The following is an 18,518-nucleotide window of genomic DNA, read 5'->3' on the forward strand; positions in this document are numbered from 1 at the left end:
CATCATACGATTTCTCTGCAAGTTTCGCTGGAGCAAGCAGATTTTTCATGAGGCCATACGTTGGTGCCCCGCAAACGGCGAGGAGAATCACCCTTCGTTTGGCAGCGTTCGCTTCTCCTTCCAGCTCGTTGGCCACAAAGTATTGGTCGAGTCGCTCCAAGAAGGCTTCCCAATCATCTCCCTCCGAAAATTTCTCTAGGATGCCCACTGTTCTCTGCATCGTTGCGGTGGGGTTCGATATCTGTATCTCATAGCCAGTTGTAGTGTATGAATAAAGAGTCTGACCAGATACTGTGAGCTCAAAGTAAAGTGTGACCGTAGTCTTTTATTGCAGGTTTCCAGAGTGCCTTTCCAGCCTGTGAGGCTTCCTTAAATACAGGTGCTCCCAAGGGATTGTGGGATCCCTTGGAATTCTAGGGGATGAGCCCTCTGGTGGTTAAACAAGGTATTTACAGGTTTACATATATAACAGTAAATAGTTGGGGTAAATAGTTGGAAATGAAGATGAATTCTCAGTGGGCCGATGTGGGCTGTGCATGTATGGGTAGCGTGTTATGCACCCCATGCCCGGCTAACAGAACTCTATCCCTGTGCATTTTCAGCAGCGTGGCTTGGTGTTTATTAAGCATTGTGATCAATGTGCTGGTGACCTGTGATAGTTTTGCTTCCTTCTTTAGCAAACTTTTTTTGTCTTCACAGGAGCAGTCGAATCAATCGCAGAACCTCATTGACTCTGAACTTTCTACATTGCGCAATATTTTGGATGAAAAGGAATGGAACTTGGTCCAAGAACTGAATGAGGAAAAGGATATATTTTACTCAGAATGGAGACACATCTGCGAGAAATCCGAGACCATTCACGATAAGCTTTCCTTGTTGTAGATAAATGACCTGAATTTGGGGATAGTAAGTACAATTTTGAAATTATCATATGATACAAAACTTGGCAATGTAGTGAATAGTGAGCAGGATAGTAGCAGACTTCAAGAGGACATTGACAGACTGGAGAAATGGGCAGACACATGGCAGACACAAGTTAATGCAGATGAATGTGAAGTGATGCACTTTGGGGGGGGAACAACATGGAGAGGCAGTATAATCTAAATGGTGCTATTTTGAGGGTAGTGCAAGAACTGAAGGAACTGGGGTGCAGGTTCACAAATCTTTGAAGATAGCAGGGCAAGTTGATAAGACAGCCAAGAAAGCTTGTGGGATACTTGGCTTTGCTAATGGGGATATTGAATTCAAAAACAAGGAAGTTATGCTGAACCTTTACAAATCACTGGTTAGGCCGCAACTGGAGTATTGTGTAGAATTCCGGAAACCACACTTGAGGAAGGATGTCAAGGTCTTGGAGAGGGTAAGAAGGAGGTTTACTAGGATGATAGTAGGTATGAGGGACTTCAGTTATGTGGAGAGCTTGCAGAAGCTGGGATTGTTCTCCTTGGAGCAGAAAAAGTCAAAGGGACACCTAATAGAGGTATTCAAAATTCTGAGGGGTTTTGATTGAGCAAACGGGGAGAAACTGTTTCTTCTGGCAAGTGGATCGGTAGCCAGAGGTCATAGATTTAAAATAATTGGCAAGAGAACTTGAGGGAAAATGTGGAGATATTTTTTCAGATTTTTAGATTTGGGACCTGAACGGGCGGTGGAAGCAGATTCCAGAGGGACTTTCAAAAGGCAATTGGACATGTACTTGAAGAGAACTAATTTGCAGGGTTATGGGGAAAAGGCTTGTGTGTGGGAATAAATTGGGTAGCTCTTTCACAGGATGAACAGCTTTAATCGCCTCGATGTCTTTCTGACATCCAGGCCCACATTACATCCTTGCTGTTTACTCTGCTGTGCCTGAATACTTTTTTTAAAATTCATTCACAGGGTTTTGGAAATCTGGAACTCTCTCCCTTAAAAGATTGTGCATGCGAGGATCAAACGGGAGGAGCTCCTCGGCCACAGGGAGAAGACGTTTGAGGAAGACTCTAGCGACGACTTTCCCTGTGGCCGACTCTGTAATTGCCACAGTCGGACTTGTCCCCTTTTTTAAAGATGGTCAAGATCACTCCATCTCTCAGATCTGCTGGCTTAAAGCGGCACTACAATGGCCTGCAAGGGAACGTTAAACACTCTGGGGTGAATTTTCACTTCTACCCCCGGGAACAAAACAGGCATTAGTGGATCGATCGCCCATTTTATAACCCGCACGGCCGTAAAAGTGAACATTCAGCCTTTTAAACCGAAGATTTACAAACTCCCGGTCTTTTTGAAGAGAGATAGTTTGTGTATTTCTCATCACCAATGGTGCGTGGTGCTGAATACCTGAGGCATGTGCTCATTTTCAGAGCACAACTTATACCTGCTTTTTAATACAAAGGAGCGGGGCAGTGATGAGAAAGGGCGGGGTTGGAGTTGCTGTCGGCTTTTACTTTTTATTTAAGTCTCCTCACATTTCATATTTTTATCGGTGTATTTACAGCCTCATTGGGATTTTACAATGCATCATTTCGAAATTACATTTTCTAACTCCCGCCCCCGACCCTATCCACACGGGATCAAGTCATTGTGACGTCACGGATGACGTGGGCCGGCCTGAGGCCCCACCCCTTTTACAGACCCAGATCAGATCCAGAGCAGATTCTCAGCCACTTGTTCTCATCCCAAGTCCCGAAGAAAGGATAAAGTTTCTTCGTGAATTTATTCCCAGTGAAGGTGTGGAGATGGGACTTGGTGTCTGCGCTGTAAAATGAAACTGTCCCGGACTCGTAACTGAGATAAACTCCCACCTTCCCGGGGATCTGACTGGCAGGGACAGGGGATGGAGGGGAGGAGTTTACATTAAACCGATCATTGTACCGCCCAATGGTCCAGAATCCATTCTCCGGGCTCAGACTAACCCCTCCCTTCCTCCCCACAGACTCTGCGGCTACTCCCAGACTCCAGCCCCGATTCCCCGCCACCTCCACCTCCCAGTAATGTCTCCCCGATGTGAATCCCTCCGATCCCAGCACACAGAGCCAGGCTGTAAACCTCTTCTCGGTGTCAGGGAGATTCCTCCGGGTCCCGGTCCATCTCGCACTCTTCAGATCGTCAGACACCTCGAGACATGGATTCGCTGATTCCACATCCAGGGACACAGAGACTGGGAGGAAAAAGCAGAGAGTTGAAGAGATTCACCCGGGATTGGAGAGATTCACCCGCGATTAGGGAGACTCACCCGGGATTAGGGCGTTCCTCAGCAACTACTTAGTACTAACAGATATTCTCCATGGTATTTTTATGTACAAGGAGTCAAATTATGAGATTATAAATCAGGACAAAGGAACATATATGAGTTTTACCGGGGTTAATGGTGTCCATCATTTCTCTCCACACTGTAAACAGTAAAGGACCGGCGAATTTTTCGATCGACATGGCGGCATCTGATAATGTCAGTGTATAACCGTCATCACTGATCCTGCAAATATCAAACAATTGGTTACAAATTGAACATAACAGTTTTGAGTTATTTTACCAAATTATGTATTAAAGAGCATGTCCTACCTCCTCTTCTGACGGGTTTCCTCCTGAAATAAATAAAACACAAATCTGAGTTGATAGACTGACCATCTAAATCCGGACCACACAAATGACTCCCAGATTGTGACAAGCTGCTGATAATTCAAAACTCTCAATGCTAAAGACTCACAGATACGAAGAGGATATTAGAAAAATAATATAGATGCACAGGAGAAAGTATCCAAAAGATTTACAAGAGTTATACCAGAACTGCAGGAGTACAACTAACGGGTAAGTCTGAACCATCTTTATCTCATTGAAACTTATAAAATTCTGAAGGGGGCTTACAGGGTAAATTCTGAGAGGCTGTTTCCCCTGGCTGGAGAGTCCAGAACTAGGGATCATAGTTTCAGGATAAGGGGTCAGCTATTTATGATTGAGATGAGGAGGAATTGCTTCATTCAGAGGGTTGTGAATCTTTGGAAATCTCTGCCCGAAGAGCTGTGGATGCTCAGTCCTTGAGTATTTTCAGGCTGAGATAGATAGATTGACTCCAAAGGAATCAAGGGATATTTGGATCGGACGGGAAAGTGCAGTTGAGGTTGAAGATCAGGCCTGATCTCATTGAATGGCGGAGCAGGCGTGAGGGGCCGAATAGCCTACTCCCACTTCTAATTCTTATGTTCATATGTTCACAGACAGCAACACCATTCTCTAGAGAAGAGAAGACTGAGCAGTGATAGAGGTGTTTAAAATTATGAAAGGATTGGATAGGGGAGGTGTAGAGAAGTTGTTTCCACTTGTGCTGTGGGGAGTCCAAAACTAGGGGCTATAAATATAAGATAGTCACTAATAAATCCACCAGGGAATTCAGGATGAATCTCTTTAGTTAAGAAAATGGTTAGAATGTGGAACTTGCTACCACATGGAGTAGTTGAGGGGAATGGTATAGAAGCATTTAAAGGCGAGTTAGATTTGCAGCTCGGGCCAGCCCACACTGTGATATGTGTGCACACTAGGTCCATGCAGCAGAGCAGGTCTCCAGTGGTCCTGGTTAACCTTTGCCAGTGGATAAAGGCCTAGCTCTGTCAAGCCCATGTGGTGGCTGATGTGCAACGGCCACCACATGTTAAAAAATCCACGCATAGGCATCTTCCACCCTTGGATTTCAGGACTGGAATATCAGGTCCTTCATTGAAACATCTATAAACTCATCCCTTTTGGTATGGAAGCAAGTCATCCTCATTCAAGGGACCGCCTATGATGCCGAGATAGACACATGCGTGAGAACAGAACAGCAGAATATACTGATATGGGGGCGGAGGGAGAATGAAGTAAGGTGGGAGGAGGTTTGTGTGGAATATAAACACCGTCATAGACCTGTTGGCCCAAATGTCCTGTCTCTGTGATGTAAAACACTCTGTAATTCTATGTAAAATATATTTGAAAATCAGACAGTAGAAATTGGACCAAAATTATTTCATGCAGAGAATAGAAAGAGGGTATAGTTGATTAAATGTTAATTGTGTCAGATACTGGAAACCAACATCAGCCCCACTCACAAACACAGTGCCCCTCACACCCACCGTGCCACACACACACCCGCACACTCACAACATGGAACTGGAACTGGATTGCAATGTGACTTTGAGGAGAATATTAAAGTTGGGCACCGCAGAAATAATTACAATCTAAGTCTCGATCAGGGCAACTCATTCCCGGGAGGTTGCGGCTATTCGCGGAATTCTGTAGATATTGTGGGAGACCGATTAGTTTGGTGACAATCGCAGATTCGCCCCAGAATAGTCAAAACAATCGATCGGTTTAAATCAGATCCGAATTATTGGGAAATGCTGCATTTATTTCAATATTATCTCCGATCATTTTGTGACTGTGAACTTTCACTGAAATAAACTGAAATATAATCCTCACCTTTAGAAATATCAGTCCGTCGTTTTGTTCCATCTGTTTTTGTAAATTTGAGAGCTTCTCCTGAATGGAATTTAAATTCTCTTGAATCTGTCGAAGGTTTTTCTCCATTGTTTCTACAATCTTCCCCTCTTGTTCCCTGAGATCTTGGATTAAATGCTGCTCTTTCTCAGTGAGAATCTGGTGCATTTTAGTGAACTCGGATGTGATGCGGGTCTGCAGACTGCTCGACTGTTCCTACCAAATGAAATGTGAAACATAATTAATGTACCGCGATAGAGGGAACAAAACTAACCGAGATCCCCGAAAATCAGCTCAGGGAGACCTTACCCTAACTCCGGTAATCTGCTGTTTCTGTTTTAATTCTGTTTCGAGAGCCGCCGATTTCTTCTCTGTGAGAGAATCTAAGAAAGATTTCAGCTGATCCTGGGTTTGGGAGAGAAAATCACGGAGTAAACGTGTTAGACCATGAAAATATGATAAAATAATTGGGTGATCAAATCTGTTCCCTTTTACCTTGTAGATTCCAACAGCTTCTTCAATGGGCGTGAAGCGGTGCTCTCTGTGTTCCCGCGCAACTGCACAAACGAAACACATCAGTTTCTTGTCAGTTTCACAAAACAGCATCAGTTCTTCCTGATGTTCCTCACAATGAAGTTTACTTTCCTTCTCTTTCAGATTCTGGGTTAATTTTCGAGCTTTCTCAGCCACACTCGCTAAGGGCCGATTAACCTTGAGGTTTATTTCTGGAAACTCCTCTCTACATTCCGGGCAGGAGTGTATTTCCTTCTTTTCCCAACAGTGTGTGATACAGGAGCGGCAGAAGTTGTGCCCACACTCCAGTATTACCGGATCGGTGAAGAAATCCAGACAAATGGGGCAATTTAAATCCTCTGTGAATGTCTCGGCCTCAGTTCTGGAAGCCATGTGCACACTCAGCACTTCCTGATTCAATCCGCTCTCAGTTACAGTGTTTACTGAGCTGCTGAACACTTAAGTTCAGTGATTTCCCGATGAAGTTCACGGCAATACTCACGGAATTATTATTATGCACTCGTGTAGGTCCCGTCGACTTTTACACGGGGAGACAAAACCTAGAGCAATTTGAAGGACAAACAGGGTTAGAGCACAGAGGGGAATAACTGAGCCCTCTCCGGGAGTGTGTCAGTCCCTGGGGTGTTGGCAGTGGGAGGAGTTAGAGAGAGGGAGGGAGGAGGCGGAGATGGACGGGGCTCGAGATTCCAGTGCACTTTGCTCCAGACAGAACTCACTGCCGACTGCACAGCCTCTGGTGAAACTCGGTGTGAGATAAACAAACTGAATCATGTTAATGATCGCAGCCACTCACCCTAAAACACAAAGTGCCCTCAATGTCAAGGAGCTGTCTGGAAGCCATGCCCAGTGGCAGTACTTCCTGATTGAAACTGCTGGAGTCATGTTTTTGCGGGTGGATCCAGACCCGGTTCCCAGTCACAGATCACTTTGAGTCCCTGGAAGTGCTGCTCACATCTGGATGAAATAGAATCGCATTTAAAAGTCTGTAAAGTTTCGGGATGAGCCCACTGTCATACTGGGAGTCAGACGGGCATTTTACTGAGGCTGGGAAGCAGAATAGGGGAAAATAAGGAGGGCAGGGGAGAGATGAATGCTGATTTGGAAGAAAGCATTTTATTTTATAGATTTTATAAGCAGTGTTATGATGCACAATGTTCCATCCCTGTCGTCATACCCAACATTGGGGGGATTTTGGTCTTTACCATCCGGCATTAGGCATCACATGGGCGGAGAGCAGAAATGAAAATCTGGTCGGCGGATCTCACGCCTGTAACAGAACCCACAATACATTTTTACTGCATTCAATGGAAGGAAAGTCAGGCGGGTTCTGTGATCAGCGTATGATCCTCTGTGCCCCATGTTCCTTCCTGTGCTGTGTCCAAGTGACCCTCTCCCGATCACAGCCCACTCCCTCCTAACCAATTCCCCTCCCCTCGGAGCTAGCTGGGAATGTACAGCAGGTTTCTGCAGCTCGGCAGTTACATTTCATTCTCTCTTGCCAGAGAGGAGCGAGCAGGCAGCTTCACCGGGATAGCAGACTCCGTGGTGCTGGGAGCCATTGACTGACACATGTCGCTCTGTGGGCTCCACATCTCAATTCGGTGATGTACCGCACCCACTCCCTCAATATCCAGCTGGTGTGTGACCATACTCAGCACATCTTGCAGGTCAGTGCTCGGTATCCTGGCAGCAGCCATGGTGCCTTCATTCTGCAGCAGCCCGCTGTACCATCAGCATTTGAGCCACCACAACAAACCAGAGGGCGGCTACTGGGCAACAAGGGCTATCCACTGACCGCCTGGCTCATGACTCTGCTACGCTACACGTGGGCAGTGTGCATATAATGAGGGTCATGCCGCCACATGGAATCTGATAGAGCAGACCACTGGCATCCTTAATCAATGCTTCGGCTGCCTGGACTGCTCTAGAGGAGCCCTGCAGTACTCACCAGAGCGGGTCTCAAGATTCACCACAGTCTTCTGCATGCTCCATATCCTCGCCATCATGAGGGCACAGCTCCTACCACCAGACATATGGTGACCATCTGAGCAGGAGGAGGAGGAAGAGGTGTTGGAGATAGTGGGAGAGGAGGGGAGGAAGTGGAAGGGAGGAGACAACCCAGCCAGCCCCTTTCTACCCCGGGTGTCCGTGATCCAATCATCCGACTGCGGTACCAGTGAACGCAACCCCAATTCCCCATTCAACAATAGTCCCACACCTTACCTCCCCTCTGTTACTGACTATCACAGCGTCCTCTTGACCACAATCTCTATTAGGTCACCTCTCAGTCTTCACTTTTCCAGAGGAAAGAGCTCCAGCCTGTTTAATCTTTCCTGATAGGTATAACCTCTCAGATCTGGATAAATCTTTTCTACTATTTCTCCAGGGCCTCTGTATCCTTTGTGTTATATGGTGACCAGAACTGTGTCCATTGCACAGAAAGTGTGGTCTAACCAAGCTTCTATACAAGTGAAACATAACTTCTCCAATTTTCAATTCTATTCCTCTCGAAATGAACCCTGGTGTTTGAATTTTCTGGCCTTGTTAACTTGTGTTGCTACTTTTAATGATTTGTGAATCTGTAGCCCTAGATCCCTTTGCTCCCCACACCCATTTAGATTCTTATTTCCCCAGGAGTATGTGGCTTCCTTATTCCTCCTACCATTTGTCTCTTCTCTCCCACTCCTTCCCCCGGCCCTACGGAGGTCCTTGCTGATCTTTCAGTTCCCAGTTCCTCTGCAGGGTGTGTACCCGAAATACTCACCTGTCTATATATAATATAATATTGATTATATCTGCATATACCTCTGCACCATTGTTCCTGAATGATCACAATTTTTTAAATACAGAAAATCTCTGCATTTTTGTTGCATATCCTGCTTCTATTTCGAACAATTGGCGAGAGGATCCCCGGAAATTTCAGCTCAAGTTCTTATCGCTCCCAGGAAACCAGACTGGAAGGGGGTGAAATTGGTCTTTGGGCAGAAGCACAAATCAGGCGATCGTGAGTTGGCAGTTTTACACTTGCCCATTTCCTGGAAATTTTGCATTAGTGCCCGAGACCAATTTCACTCCAGAATTCCTGCATTGAGTTTTTTTGTTCTTAATGAAAATGCATTCAACCAGCAATCACATGAGTTTAGAGTGGTCTCACCATCTTTATTACTCCCATTAATCTAACAATTCATATAAAACAAATGAAAAGAAAAAAAACATATGCCAGACAACAACTCTGAAGCAGGAAGGCGAAGCGCTGGTTACTAGTCAATCACTAACTGCATTGCTATTCACTACAATATCACAGTGAATATTTAGAAGCACAGTCCCAATGGATGAATTTTCTCTGTTTAAATTGCAGAACTGACTAGCACTGGGCGGTTGTTTCTGTGTTCTACCAAGTGATCTGAGGCGGTAAAGCACTTCATAAGGTTGTAAAAGACACTATATAAATGGAAGTCACATTTTTTTATAGTCGTGGCCACTAACGTTATTAATTTGAGACAGTTGCTAGAATAAAATAGGATGATAATCTTGTCAGTAAATTATTGAGTTACATAAAACTTCAAAGAGGCTGCATTACCTCCTGTTCTCATCAGCTGCCTGATAAACACACTGTCACTCACACTGACTGTTCTGTGCTTAATAGATTGTCAGGCATGTGGTAGCAAGATCAATCATATCAAAGTGATTGCAAAACTATCAATGCCTCGATATTCTCACTGCGATAATGACAGAAACAAATTAGATTTGGAAACATAGAAAATAGGTGCAGGAGTAGGCCATTCAGCCCTTTGAGCTTGCACCACCATTCGATAAGATCATGGCTGATCATTCCCTCAGTACACCTTTCCTGCTTTCTCTCCATACCCCTTGATCCCCTTAGCCGTAAGGGCCATATCTAACTCCCTCTTGAATATTCCAATGAACTGGCATCAACAACTCTTTGCGGCAGGTCCACAGGTTAACAACTCCCTGAGTGAAGAAGTTTCTCCTCATCTCAGTCCTAAATGGCCTATCCCTTATCCTAAGACTGTGTCCCCTGGTTCTGGACTTCCCCAACATCGGGAACAATCTACCCGCATCTAACCTGTCCCGTTCCGTCAGAATCTTGTATGTCTCTATGAGATCCCCTCTCATCCTTCAAAACTCCAATATATAAAGGCCCAGTTGATCCAGTCTCTCCTCACATGTCAGTCCAGCCATCTCAGGAATCAGTCTGGTGAACCTTCTCTGCACTCCCTCAAAAGTAAGAATGTCCTTCCTCAGATTAGGAGACCAAAGTTGAACACAATATTCCAGGTAAAGCCTCACCAAGGCTCTGTACAACTGCAGTAAGACCTCCCTGCTCCTATACTCAAATCCCCGAGCTATGAAGGCCAACATACCATTTGCCTTCTTCACCGCCTGCTGCACCTGTATGCTAACTTTCAATGACTGATGAACCATGACAGCCAGGTCTCGTTGTACCTCCCTTTTTCCTAATCTGCCACCATACAGATAATATTCTGTCTTTGCGTTTTTGCCCCCAAAGTGGATAACCTCACATTTATCCACATTATACTGCATCTGCCATGCATTTGCCCACTCACCTAACCTGTCTAAGTCACCCTGCAGCCTCTTAGCGTCCCCCTCACAGCTCACACCGCCACCCAGTTTAGTGTCATCTGCAAACTTGGAGATATTAAACTCAATTCCTTCATCCAAATCATTGATGTACATTGTAAGGAGCTGGGGTCTCAGCACTGAGCCCTGCGGCACTCCACTAGTCACTGCATGACATTCTGAAAAGGACCCGTTTATCCCAACTCTCTGCTTCCTGTCTGCCAACCAGTTCTCTATCCACGTCAGTACATTACCCCCAATACCATGTGCTTTGATTTTGCACACCAATCTCTTGTGTGGGACCATGTCAAAAGCCTTTTAAAAGTCCAAATACACCACATCCACTGGTTCTCCCTTGTCCACTCTACTAGTTACATCCGCAAAAAAATTCCAGAAGATTTGTCAAGCATGATTTCCCCTTCATAAATCCATGCTGACTTGGACCGATCCTGCCACTGCTTTCCAAATGCGCTGCTATTTCATTCTTAATAATTGATTCCAACATTTTCCCCACCACTGATGTCAGGCTAACCGGTCTATAATTAACCACTTTCTCTGTCCCTCCCGTTTTAAAAAGTGGTGTTACATTAGCTACCCTCCACTCGATAGGAACTGAGCCAGAGTCAATGGAATGTTGGAAAATGACTGTCAATGCATCCGCTATTTCCAAGGCCACCTCCTTAAGTACTCTGGGATGCAGTCCATCAGGCCCTGGGGATTTATTGGCCTTCAATTCCATCAATTTCCCGAACACAATTTCCTGCCTAATACGAATATCCTTCAGTTCCTCCTCACTAAACCCTCGGTCCCATAATACTTTCAGAGGGAAAGTAAAGTAAAGAGAAAAAGGTTAGTAAAGACAAACGTAGGTCCCCTGCAGTCAGAATCAGGGGAAGTCATGACGGGGAACAAAGAAATGGCAGACCAATTGAACAAGTACTTTGGTTCGGAGGACACAAACAACCTTCCGGATATAAAACGGATCAGAGGGTCTAGTAAGGAGGAGGAACTGAGGGAAATCCTTATTAGTCGGGAAATTGTGTTGGGGAAATTGATGGGATTGAAGGCCAATAAATCCCCAGGGCCTGATGGACTGCATCCCAGAGTACTTAAGGAGGTGGCCTTGGAAATAGCGGATGCATTGACAGTCATTTTCCAACATTCCATTGACTCTGGATCAGTTCCTATCGAGTGGAGGGTAGCCAATGTAACCCCACTTTTTAAAAAAGGAGGGAGAGAGAAAACAGAGAATTATAGACCGGTCAGCCTGACCTCAGTCGTGGGTAAAATGATGAAATCAATTATTAAGGATGTCATAGCAGCACATTTGGAAAGAGGTGACATGATAGGTTCAAGTCAGCATGGATTTGTGAAAGGGAAATCATGCTTGACAAATCTTCTGGAATTTTTTGAGGATGTTTCCAGTGGACAAGGGAGAACCAGTTGATGTGGTATATTTGGACTTTCAGAAGGCTTTCGACAAGGTCCCACACAAGAGATTAATGTGCAAAGTTAAAGCACATGGGATTGGGGGTAGTGTGCTGACATGGATTAAGAACACGTTGTTACACAGAAAGCAAAGAGTAGGTGTAAATGGGTACTTTTCAGAATGGCAGGCGGTGACTAGCGGGGTACCGCAAGGTTCTGTGCTGGGGCCCCAGCTGTTTACACTGTACATTAATGATTTAGACGAGGGGATTAAATGTAGTATCTCCAAATATGCGGATGACACTAAGTTGGGTGGCAGTGTGAGCTGCAAGGAGGTTGCTATGAGGCTGCAGAGTGACTTGGATAGGTTAGGTGAGTGGGCAAATGCATGGCAGATGAAGTATAATGTGGATAAATGTGAGGTTTTCCACTTTGGTGGTAAAAACAGAGAGACAGACTATTATCTGAATGGTGACAGATTAGGAAAAGGGGAGGTGCAACGAGACCTGGGTGTCATGGTACATCAGTCATTGAAGGTTGGCATGCAGGTACAGCAGACGGTTAAGAAAGCAAATGGCATGTTGGTCTTCATAGCGAGGGGATTTGAGTACAGGGGGAGGGAGGTGTTGCTACAGTTGTACAGGGCCTTTGTGAGGCCACACTTGGAGTATTGTGTACAGTTATGGTCTCCTAATTTGAGGAAGGACATTCTTGCTATTGAGGGAGTGCAGCGAAGGTTCACCAGACTGATTCCCGGGATGGCGGGACTGACCTATCAAGAAAGACTGGATCAACTGGGCTTGTATTCATTGGAGTTCAGAAGAATGAGAGGGGACCTCATAGAAACGTGTAAAATTCTGATGGATTCAGACAGGTTAGATGCAGGAAGAATGTTCCCAATGTTGGGGAAGTCCAGAACCAGGGGTCACAGTCTAATGATAAGGGGTAAGCCATTTAGGACCGAGATGAGGAGAAACTTCTTCACCCCGAGAGTGGTGAACCTGTGGAATTCTCTACCACAGAAAGTTGTTGAGGCCAATTCACTAAATATATTCAAAAAGGAGTTAGATGAGGTCCTTACTACTAGGGGGATCAAGGGGTATGGCGAGAAAGCAGGAATGGGGTACTGAAGTTGCATCTTCAGGCATGAACTCATTGAATGGCGGTGCAGGCTAGAAGGGCTGAATGGCCTACTCCTGCACCTATTTTCTATGTTTTTATGTTTCTATTTGTGTCTTGCTTCATGAATTGGTCTGCCATTTCTTTGTTCCCCATTATAAATTCACCTGAATCCGACTGCAAGGGAGCTATGTTGTCTTCACTAATCTTTTCTCTTCACATATCGATAGAAGGTTTTGCAGTCAGTTTTTTTGTTCCTGGCAAGCTTCTTCTCATACTCTATTTTCCCCCTCTTAATTAAACCCATTGTCCTCCTCTGCTGAATTCTAAATTTCTCCCAGTCCTCAGGTTTGCTGCTTTTTCTGGCCAATTTATATGCCTCTTCCTTGGATTTAACACTATCCCTAATTTCCCTTGTTATCCACGGTTGAGCCACCTTCCCCGTTTTATTTTTACTCCAGACAGGGATGTACAATTGCTGAAGTTCGTCCATGTGATTTTTAAATGTTTGTCCTTGCCTATCCACCGTCAACCCTTTAAGTATCATTTGCCAGTCTATTCTAGCCAATTCATGCCTCAAACCATCGAAGTAACCTTTCCTTAAGTTCAGGACCCAAGTTTCTGAATTAACTGTGTCACTCTCCATCCTAATAAAGAATTCTACCATGTTATGGTCACTCTTCTCCAAGGGGTCTCGCACAACAAGATTGCTAATTAGTCCTTTCTCATTACACATCATCCAGTCTAGGATGGCCAGCTCCCTGGTTGGTTCCTCGACATATTGGTCTCGAAAACCACTCCAGGAAATCCTCCTCCACCGCATTGTTACCAGTTTGGTTCGCCCAATCAAAATGTAGATTAAAGTCACCCATGATAACTGCTGTACCTTTATTGCATGCATCCCTTATTTCTGTTTGATGCTGTCCCCAACCTTACTACTACTGTTTGGTGGTCTGTACACAACTCTCACTAGCGTTTTCTGCCCCTTGGTATTCCGCAGTTCAACCTATACCGATTCCACATCATCCTTTCTTACTATTGCATTAATTTCCTCTTTAACCAGCAATGCCACCCAGTCTCCTTTTCCTTTCTGTCTATCCTTCCTAAATGTTGAATACCCCTGGATGTTGAGTTCCCAGCCTTGGTCACCCTGGAGCCATGGCTCCGTGATGCCAATTATACCATACCCGTTAACTGCTATCTGCGCAGTTAATTCATCCACCTTATTCCGAATACTCCTCGCATTGAGGCACAGAGCCTTCAGGCTTGTCTTTCTAACACACTTTGCCCCTTTAGAATTTTTCTGTAATGTGGCCCTTTTTTCTTTTTGCCTTGGATTTCTCTGCCCTCTATTTTTACTTTTCTTCTTTCTATCTTTTGCTTCTGCCCCCATTCTACTTCCCTCTGTCTCCCTGTGTGAATGTAGGTGGAAGAATCATGAAAGCGTTAATAAAATGGTTCTACGAATCAATAAGAAAATAACAAAAGACAGAATTAGTTTCCCGTGAGAAAGTAGTGGACAAAGTAGCTTGTGTGACCATCACTGATAAACAAGGGTTTATGGCCATGACTTGATATGGTGCACATTTGCTTCGTGTGATTAAGCTGGGCTATTCCACTCATAAAAGCATAAAGTGTTCTAAAGATAAACAGGCTGTCAATTCATGAAGCCCTAGTAACACACTGTGATTGGTGAAGCAGGCCATACCTCCTTCGGTTTGTAAGAATAAAAGGGATGCGTCTGTGAGGATAGGCAGACCTTTTGTCTGCCTGCCCCGGAATCTGTAGACTCTGTGCTGGCAGTTTGGTAACAGGTCCGAAGCTGCTTCAATAAAGACGTAAAGATTGAAGGTATCTGACTCGATTATTGTCGAATGCAGCTGACCACCCGAACTAGGACTTAACATCTGCAAAAGTTCCCACCCCCCTGCCATGTTAGTTTAACTCCTCCCCAACAGCACTAGCAAACACTCCCCCTAGGACATTGGTTCCGGTCCTGCCCAGGTGCAGACCATTCTGTTTGTACTTGTCCTACCTCCCCTAGAACCGGTTCCAATGTCCCAGGAATTTGAATCCCTCCCTGCTGCACCACTCCTCAAGCCACATATTCATCTGAGCTATCCTGCGATTCTTACTCTGACTAGCACATGGCCCTCGTAGCAATCCTGAGATTACTTTTGAGGTCCCTCTGGAAAGTTATATTTCTGTGTCGTTATGGACATTGACAGGAAGTTAGTCCCACTGACACTTGGAAACATACATTGGAACTAAAATAAGTTTCCAAGATCATTACAGATGAGGGAGGCCATTCTGCCCATCTTGAGGCATCAGAGAGATCTTCACATCATCCCATTGTACCAAAGACTTGTTTATTAAATTATTCCAGGGTTTGTGTCTCCATCACTCTATCTGGAACTTCACTCCACATTGTGATGACTCTGGGGTGGGGGTGGGGAGAGATTTTGAAGCCTACCACTGCTGCAAACAAGGTGGCAGTGCCATAAAAATGTTCTGACCACTGGTGGTCACTGTGACCCTGACCTCTACAAGGAGCCCTGCGGCCCCCGGTCTCCTGCAGTTCTCAAGCAGAATGATGTGTGCAAAGTATTGCAGGTCTCTGGAGGCAGTGGTTCATCCAAGGAAGCCTGTATTTGTTATATTGGGAGAGCTGAAATTTCAGCTGACTACTTGAGGCACTGTTTTAGAAAGTGGTTTTGTTGCAGGAATAAGTTTAATTCCACTCAGCGCCATTTTTAACCCCGATACATTGCAATAGCTTAAAAATCGTCTTTGATATGATTTGTTCATTGTACATAACGTGAGTTATAAATCAGAACATAGGAACCTATGAGTTTTACCGGGGTTAATGGTGAATATCATTTCTCTCCACAGTGTGCACTGTAAAGGGCCGTTGAATTTTTCCAAGGACACGGCAGCATCTGATAATATCAGTATAGTCCTCGCCAGTCCTGCAAATATCAAACAATGATTATAAATTGACCATAAACACTTTTCTCAGCTATTGTACCAAACTGTGCAGAGTTTTAGTAAAGAGCAAGTTCTACCTCATCTTCTGACAAGCTTCCTCCTGAAATATTAGAAAATACAAATCTGAGTTGCCAGAGACTGAGCGTCTATATCCGGACAGAAGAAATACACCCAGGTAATTACAAGCTGCTGATCATTCTGCATTCTCACTGCTGCCGACACACAGATAGAAAGAGGTTATAATAAAAGCAAGATTGAAACACAGGAAAAAGTGCAACACAGATGTACACGGATGATACCAGAACTCAGTGGGTACAACCGTCAGCAAAGATTACAACAGGCTGGGGAACTTTCCTCTTGATCAGAGAAGACTGAGAAGTGTCCCGATGGAGGTTTTTAAAGTTATTGTGGGTTTCGATTGGGTAGATGTAGAGAAGATGTTTCCACTTGTGGGAGAGTCGAAAACTCGGGGCCATAAATATAAATTAGTCGCTAATAAATCCAAAAGGGAATTCAGGAGAAATCACTTTACTCAGAGAGTGGTGAGAATGTGGAACTCACTACCACAGTGAGTAGTTAAGGCGAATAGCATCGATGTATTTAAGGGGAAGGTAGATAATTACATCAGGGAAAAAGGGACAGAAGGATATATTGATCGGGTGAGCTGTAGTAATGTGGGAGGAGGTTTGTGTGGAGCATAAACCTGTTGGACCGAATGGCCTGTCTCTGTGCTGTAAAATCTATGTAATTCTCTGTTGAATATATTTGAAAAACGGACAGTAGATATTAGAAACATAGAAAATAGGTGCAGGAGTAGGCCATTCGGCCCTTCGAGCCTGCACCGCCATTCAATGAGTTCATGGCTGAACATGCAACTTCAGTACCCCATTCCTGCTTTCTCGCCATACCCCTTGATTCCCCCTAGTAGCAAGGACTACATCTAACTCCTTTTTGAATATATTACACCCAAAGTATTTAAAGCAGCTAATAGAAAAAGGATATAGTTGAAAATGGGAGTTGTGTCAAATACTGGAAACCAACATCAGCCCCACTCACAGAAACAGTGCCTCTCATACCCACCGTGCCACACACATCACACACTCACAACATGGAACTGGAACTGGATTGCAATGGGACTTTCAGGAGAATATTAAAGTTGGGCACCACAGAAATAAATACAAGCCGAGTGTCAAGATCACGGCAACTCATTCCCCGGGTCATTCGTTGATCGTGGGCCACCCAGACCTGCGAGAGGACAACACCGCAGGTCGGGAGGATAAAAGAGCAGTGCAGGCCTTGAAACATCATGGGCCATCCCGACTTGCGAGAGGACACCACCGCAGGTTGGGAGGATAAAAGAGCAGTGCAGGCCCTGAAACATCATGGGCCATCCCGACCTGCGAGAGGACACCACCGCAATTCGGGAGGATAAAGAGCATACCACTGCAGCTTCCAGCGTGAACTGCTTCAAGACTGTGATGGCTTCAAGGTGGGTGACTGGATGACGTCATCAAAACCCAGGTCGCGGTTTGGAGCATGGGCAGCAACATCAGTGGGGTCCAGTACATCAGAGGAGCGGGAAGGTCGGGGCAGAGGTGCAGCGACTGAGGGTACGGGGCCCAGACGAGCCGAGGGCCCAGGGGCAGCACGGGCCAGCGCACACTGCGATATGTGAGTGCACTGGGTCCGTGCAGCAGAGCAGGTCTCCAGCCGTCCTGGTTAACCCTTGCCACTGGATAAAGGCCGAGCTCTGTCAAGCCCGTGTGGTGGCTGATGTGCGACGGTCACCACACGTTAAAACAATCCAGGCTCAGGCATCTTCCACCCTTCAATTGGAGTTCAGGACTGGAATATTAGGTCCTTCATTGAAACATCTGTGAACCCATGTGGAAGCAAGTTCTCCTGGTTCCAGGGGCCGCCGATGATGATGATGAAGACCATTCCCGGGGAGGTTGCGGGTATTCCCGGGATTCTGTAGATATTGTGGGAGGCCTAGTTCGGTGACAATCGCAGATCCGCCCCGGAATAGACAAAACAATCTGTGAGCCTCCTGTGAAGCGCCTGGGGACCTTTTACTGCGTTAAAGGCGCTATATAAACACAAGTTGTTCTTTTCTCCCTCCCCGCCAATCACAGCACACACCCCGCGCCCGCTCACAGGGGCAAAGATTGACGGCCGTTAAACATTAAATATTTAAACCCAACCGGCAAGTTCCGAGCTCGAGCCTCTTTCAACCGAAATCATGGCCGGAAACCCCACCTCCCGGCGGCGCTGATTGGCTAATGGCGGCATGGTGAAGAGCTCTAGGGGAAGCGGATTGGTCATCACGACTGTCGCTCAGAGCGAGCGAGGCGGGTTTCCGGGGCGGGGCTCTCCTGGGGGAAGCGGATTGGCCAGAGCGCCTG

At 45.5% G+C, this 18,518-nt stretch overlaps 2 protein-coding genes across 6 annotated transcripts in view; one reads left to right on the forward strand and one right to left on the reverse strand.

Moving 5' to 3' along the window:
• The window catches only part of LOC139229645 (E3 ubiquitin-protein ligase TRIM39-like), a 31,373-nt gene extending 25,980 nt beyond the window's left edge, over nt 1–5,393 (forward strand). Inside the window, exons 5-6 of one of the 2 annotated variants that reach the window (XR_011587767.1) lie at nt 700–906; nt 2,912–5,393. Coding sequence is in view for 1 of the 2 variants with exons in the window: in XM_070861164.1 (XP_070717265.1) it covers nt 700–731 (32 nt within the window). In the remaining variant the exon portion in view is untranslated. Of the gene's footprint in view, nt 1–699 lie in introns of both variants that reach the window. The other variant, XM_070861164.1, reaches the window with a different exon arrangement.
• LOC139229639 (zinc-binding protein A33-like) lies at nt 812–18,380 on the reverse strand. Of its 4 annotated transcripts, XM_070861153.1 has the most exons (9): nt 18,318–18,380; nt 16,191–16,325; nt 15,984–16,094; nt 5,938–6,515; nt 5,752–5,847; nt 5,425–5,658; nt 3,538–3,560; nt 3,336–3,451; nt 812–3,136 (listed from the first exon to the last, which is right to left on the reverse strand). In XM_070861153.1, the coding sequence occupies exons 4-9, from the start codon at nt 6,346–6,348 to the stop codon at nt 2,604–2,606; spliced, it is 1,413 nt and encodes a 470-aa protein (XP_070717254.1). In that variant the 5' UTR covers nt 6,349–6,515; nt 15,984–16,094; nt 16,191–16,325; nt 18,318–18,380; the 3' UTR covers nt 812–2,603. The 4 variants fall into 4 exon arrangements, with proteins under 4 accessions (XP_070717254.1, XP_070717257.1, XP_070717256.1 ...); XM_070861156.1 differs by lacking the exon at nt 16,191–16,325 and having other exon boundaries at nt 18,318–18,343; XM_070861155.1 differs by lacking the exon at nt 16,191–16,325 and having other exon boundaries at nt 17,555–18,337.
• Between the last annotated feature and the right edge of the window lie 138 nt (nt 18,381–18,518).

Source organism: Pristiophorus japonicus, chromosome 19, assembly GCF_044704955.1.
Source record: "Pristiophorus japonicus isolate sPriJap1 chromosome 19, sPriJap1.hap1, whole genome shotgun sequence".
In the NCBI taxonomy this organism is placed as follows: domain Eukaryota; kingdom Metazoa; phylum Chordata; class Chondrichthyes; family Pristiophoridae; genus Pristiophorus; species Pristiophorus japonicus.

Bases quoted from the DNA above. Each gene is read 5' to 3' on its own strand.
- LOC139229639 (XM_070861153.1), bottom strand. From the start codon at position 6,348: ATGGCTTCCAGAACTGAGGCCGAGACATTCACAGAGGATTTAAATTGC. The intron at 3,452-3,537 runs GTAGGACATGCT...TGATATTTGCAG, and splicing joins GAAACCCGTCAGAAGAGGAG to GATCAGTGATGACGGTTATA. The intron at 3,137-3,335 runs GTAAAACTCATA...TTTTCCTCCCAG, and splicing joins GATGGACACCATTAACCCCG to TCTCTGTGTCCCTGGATGTG.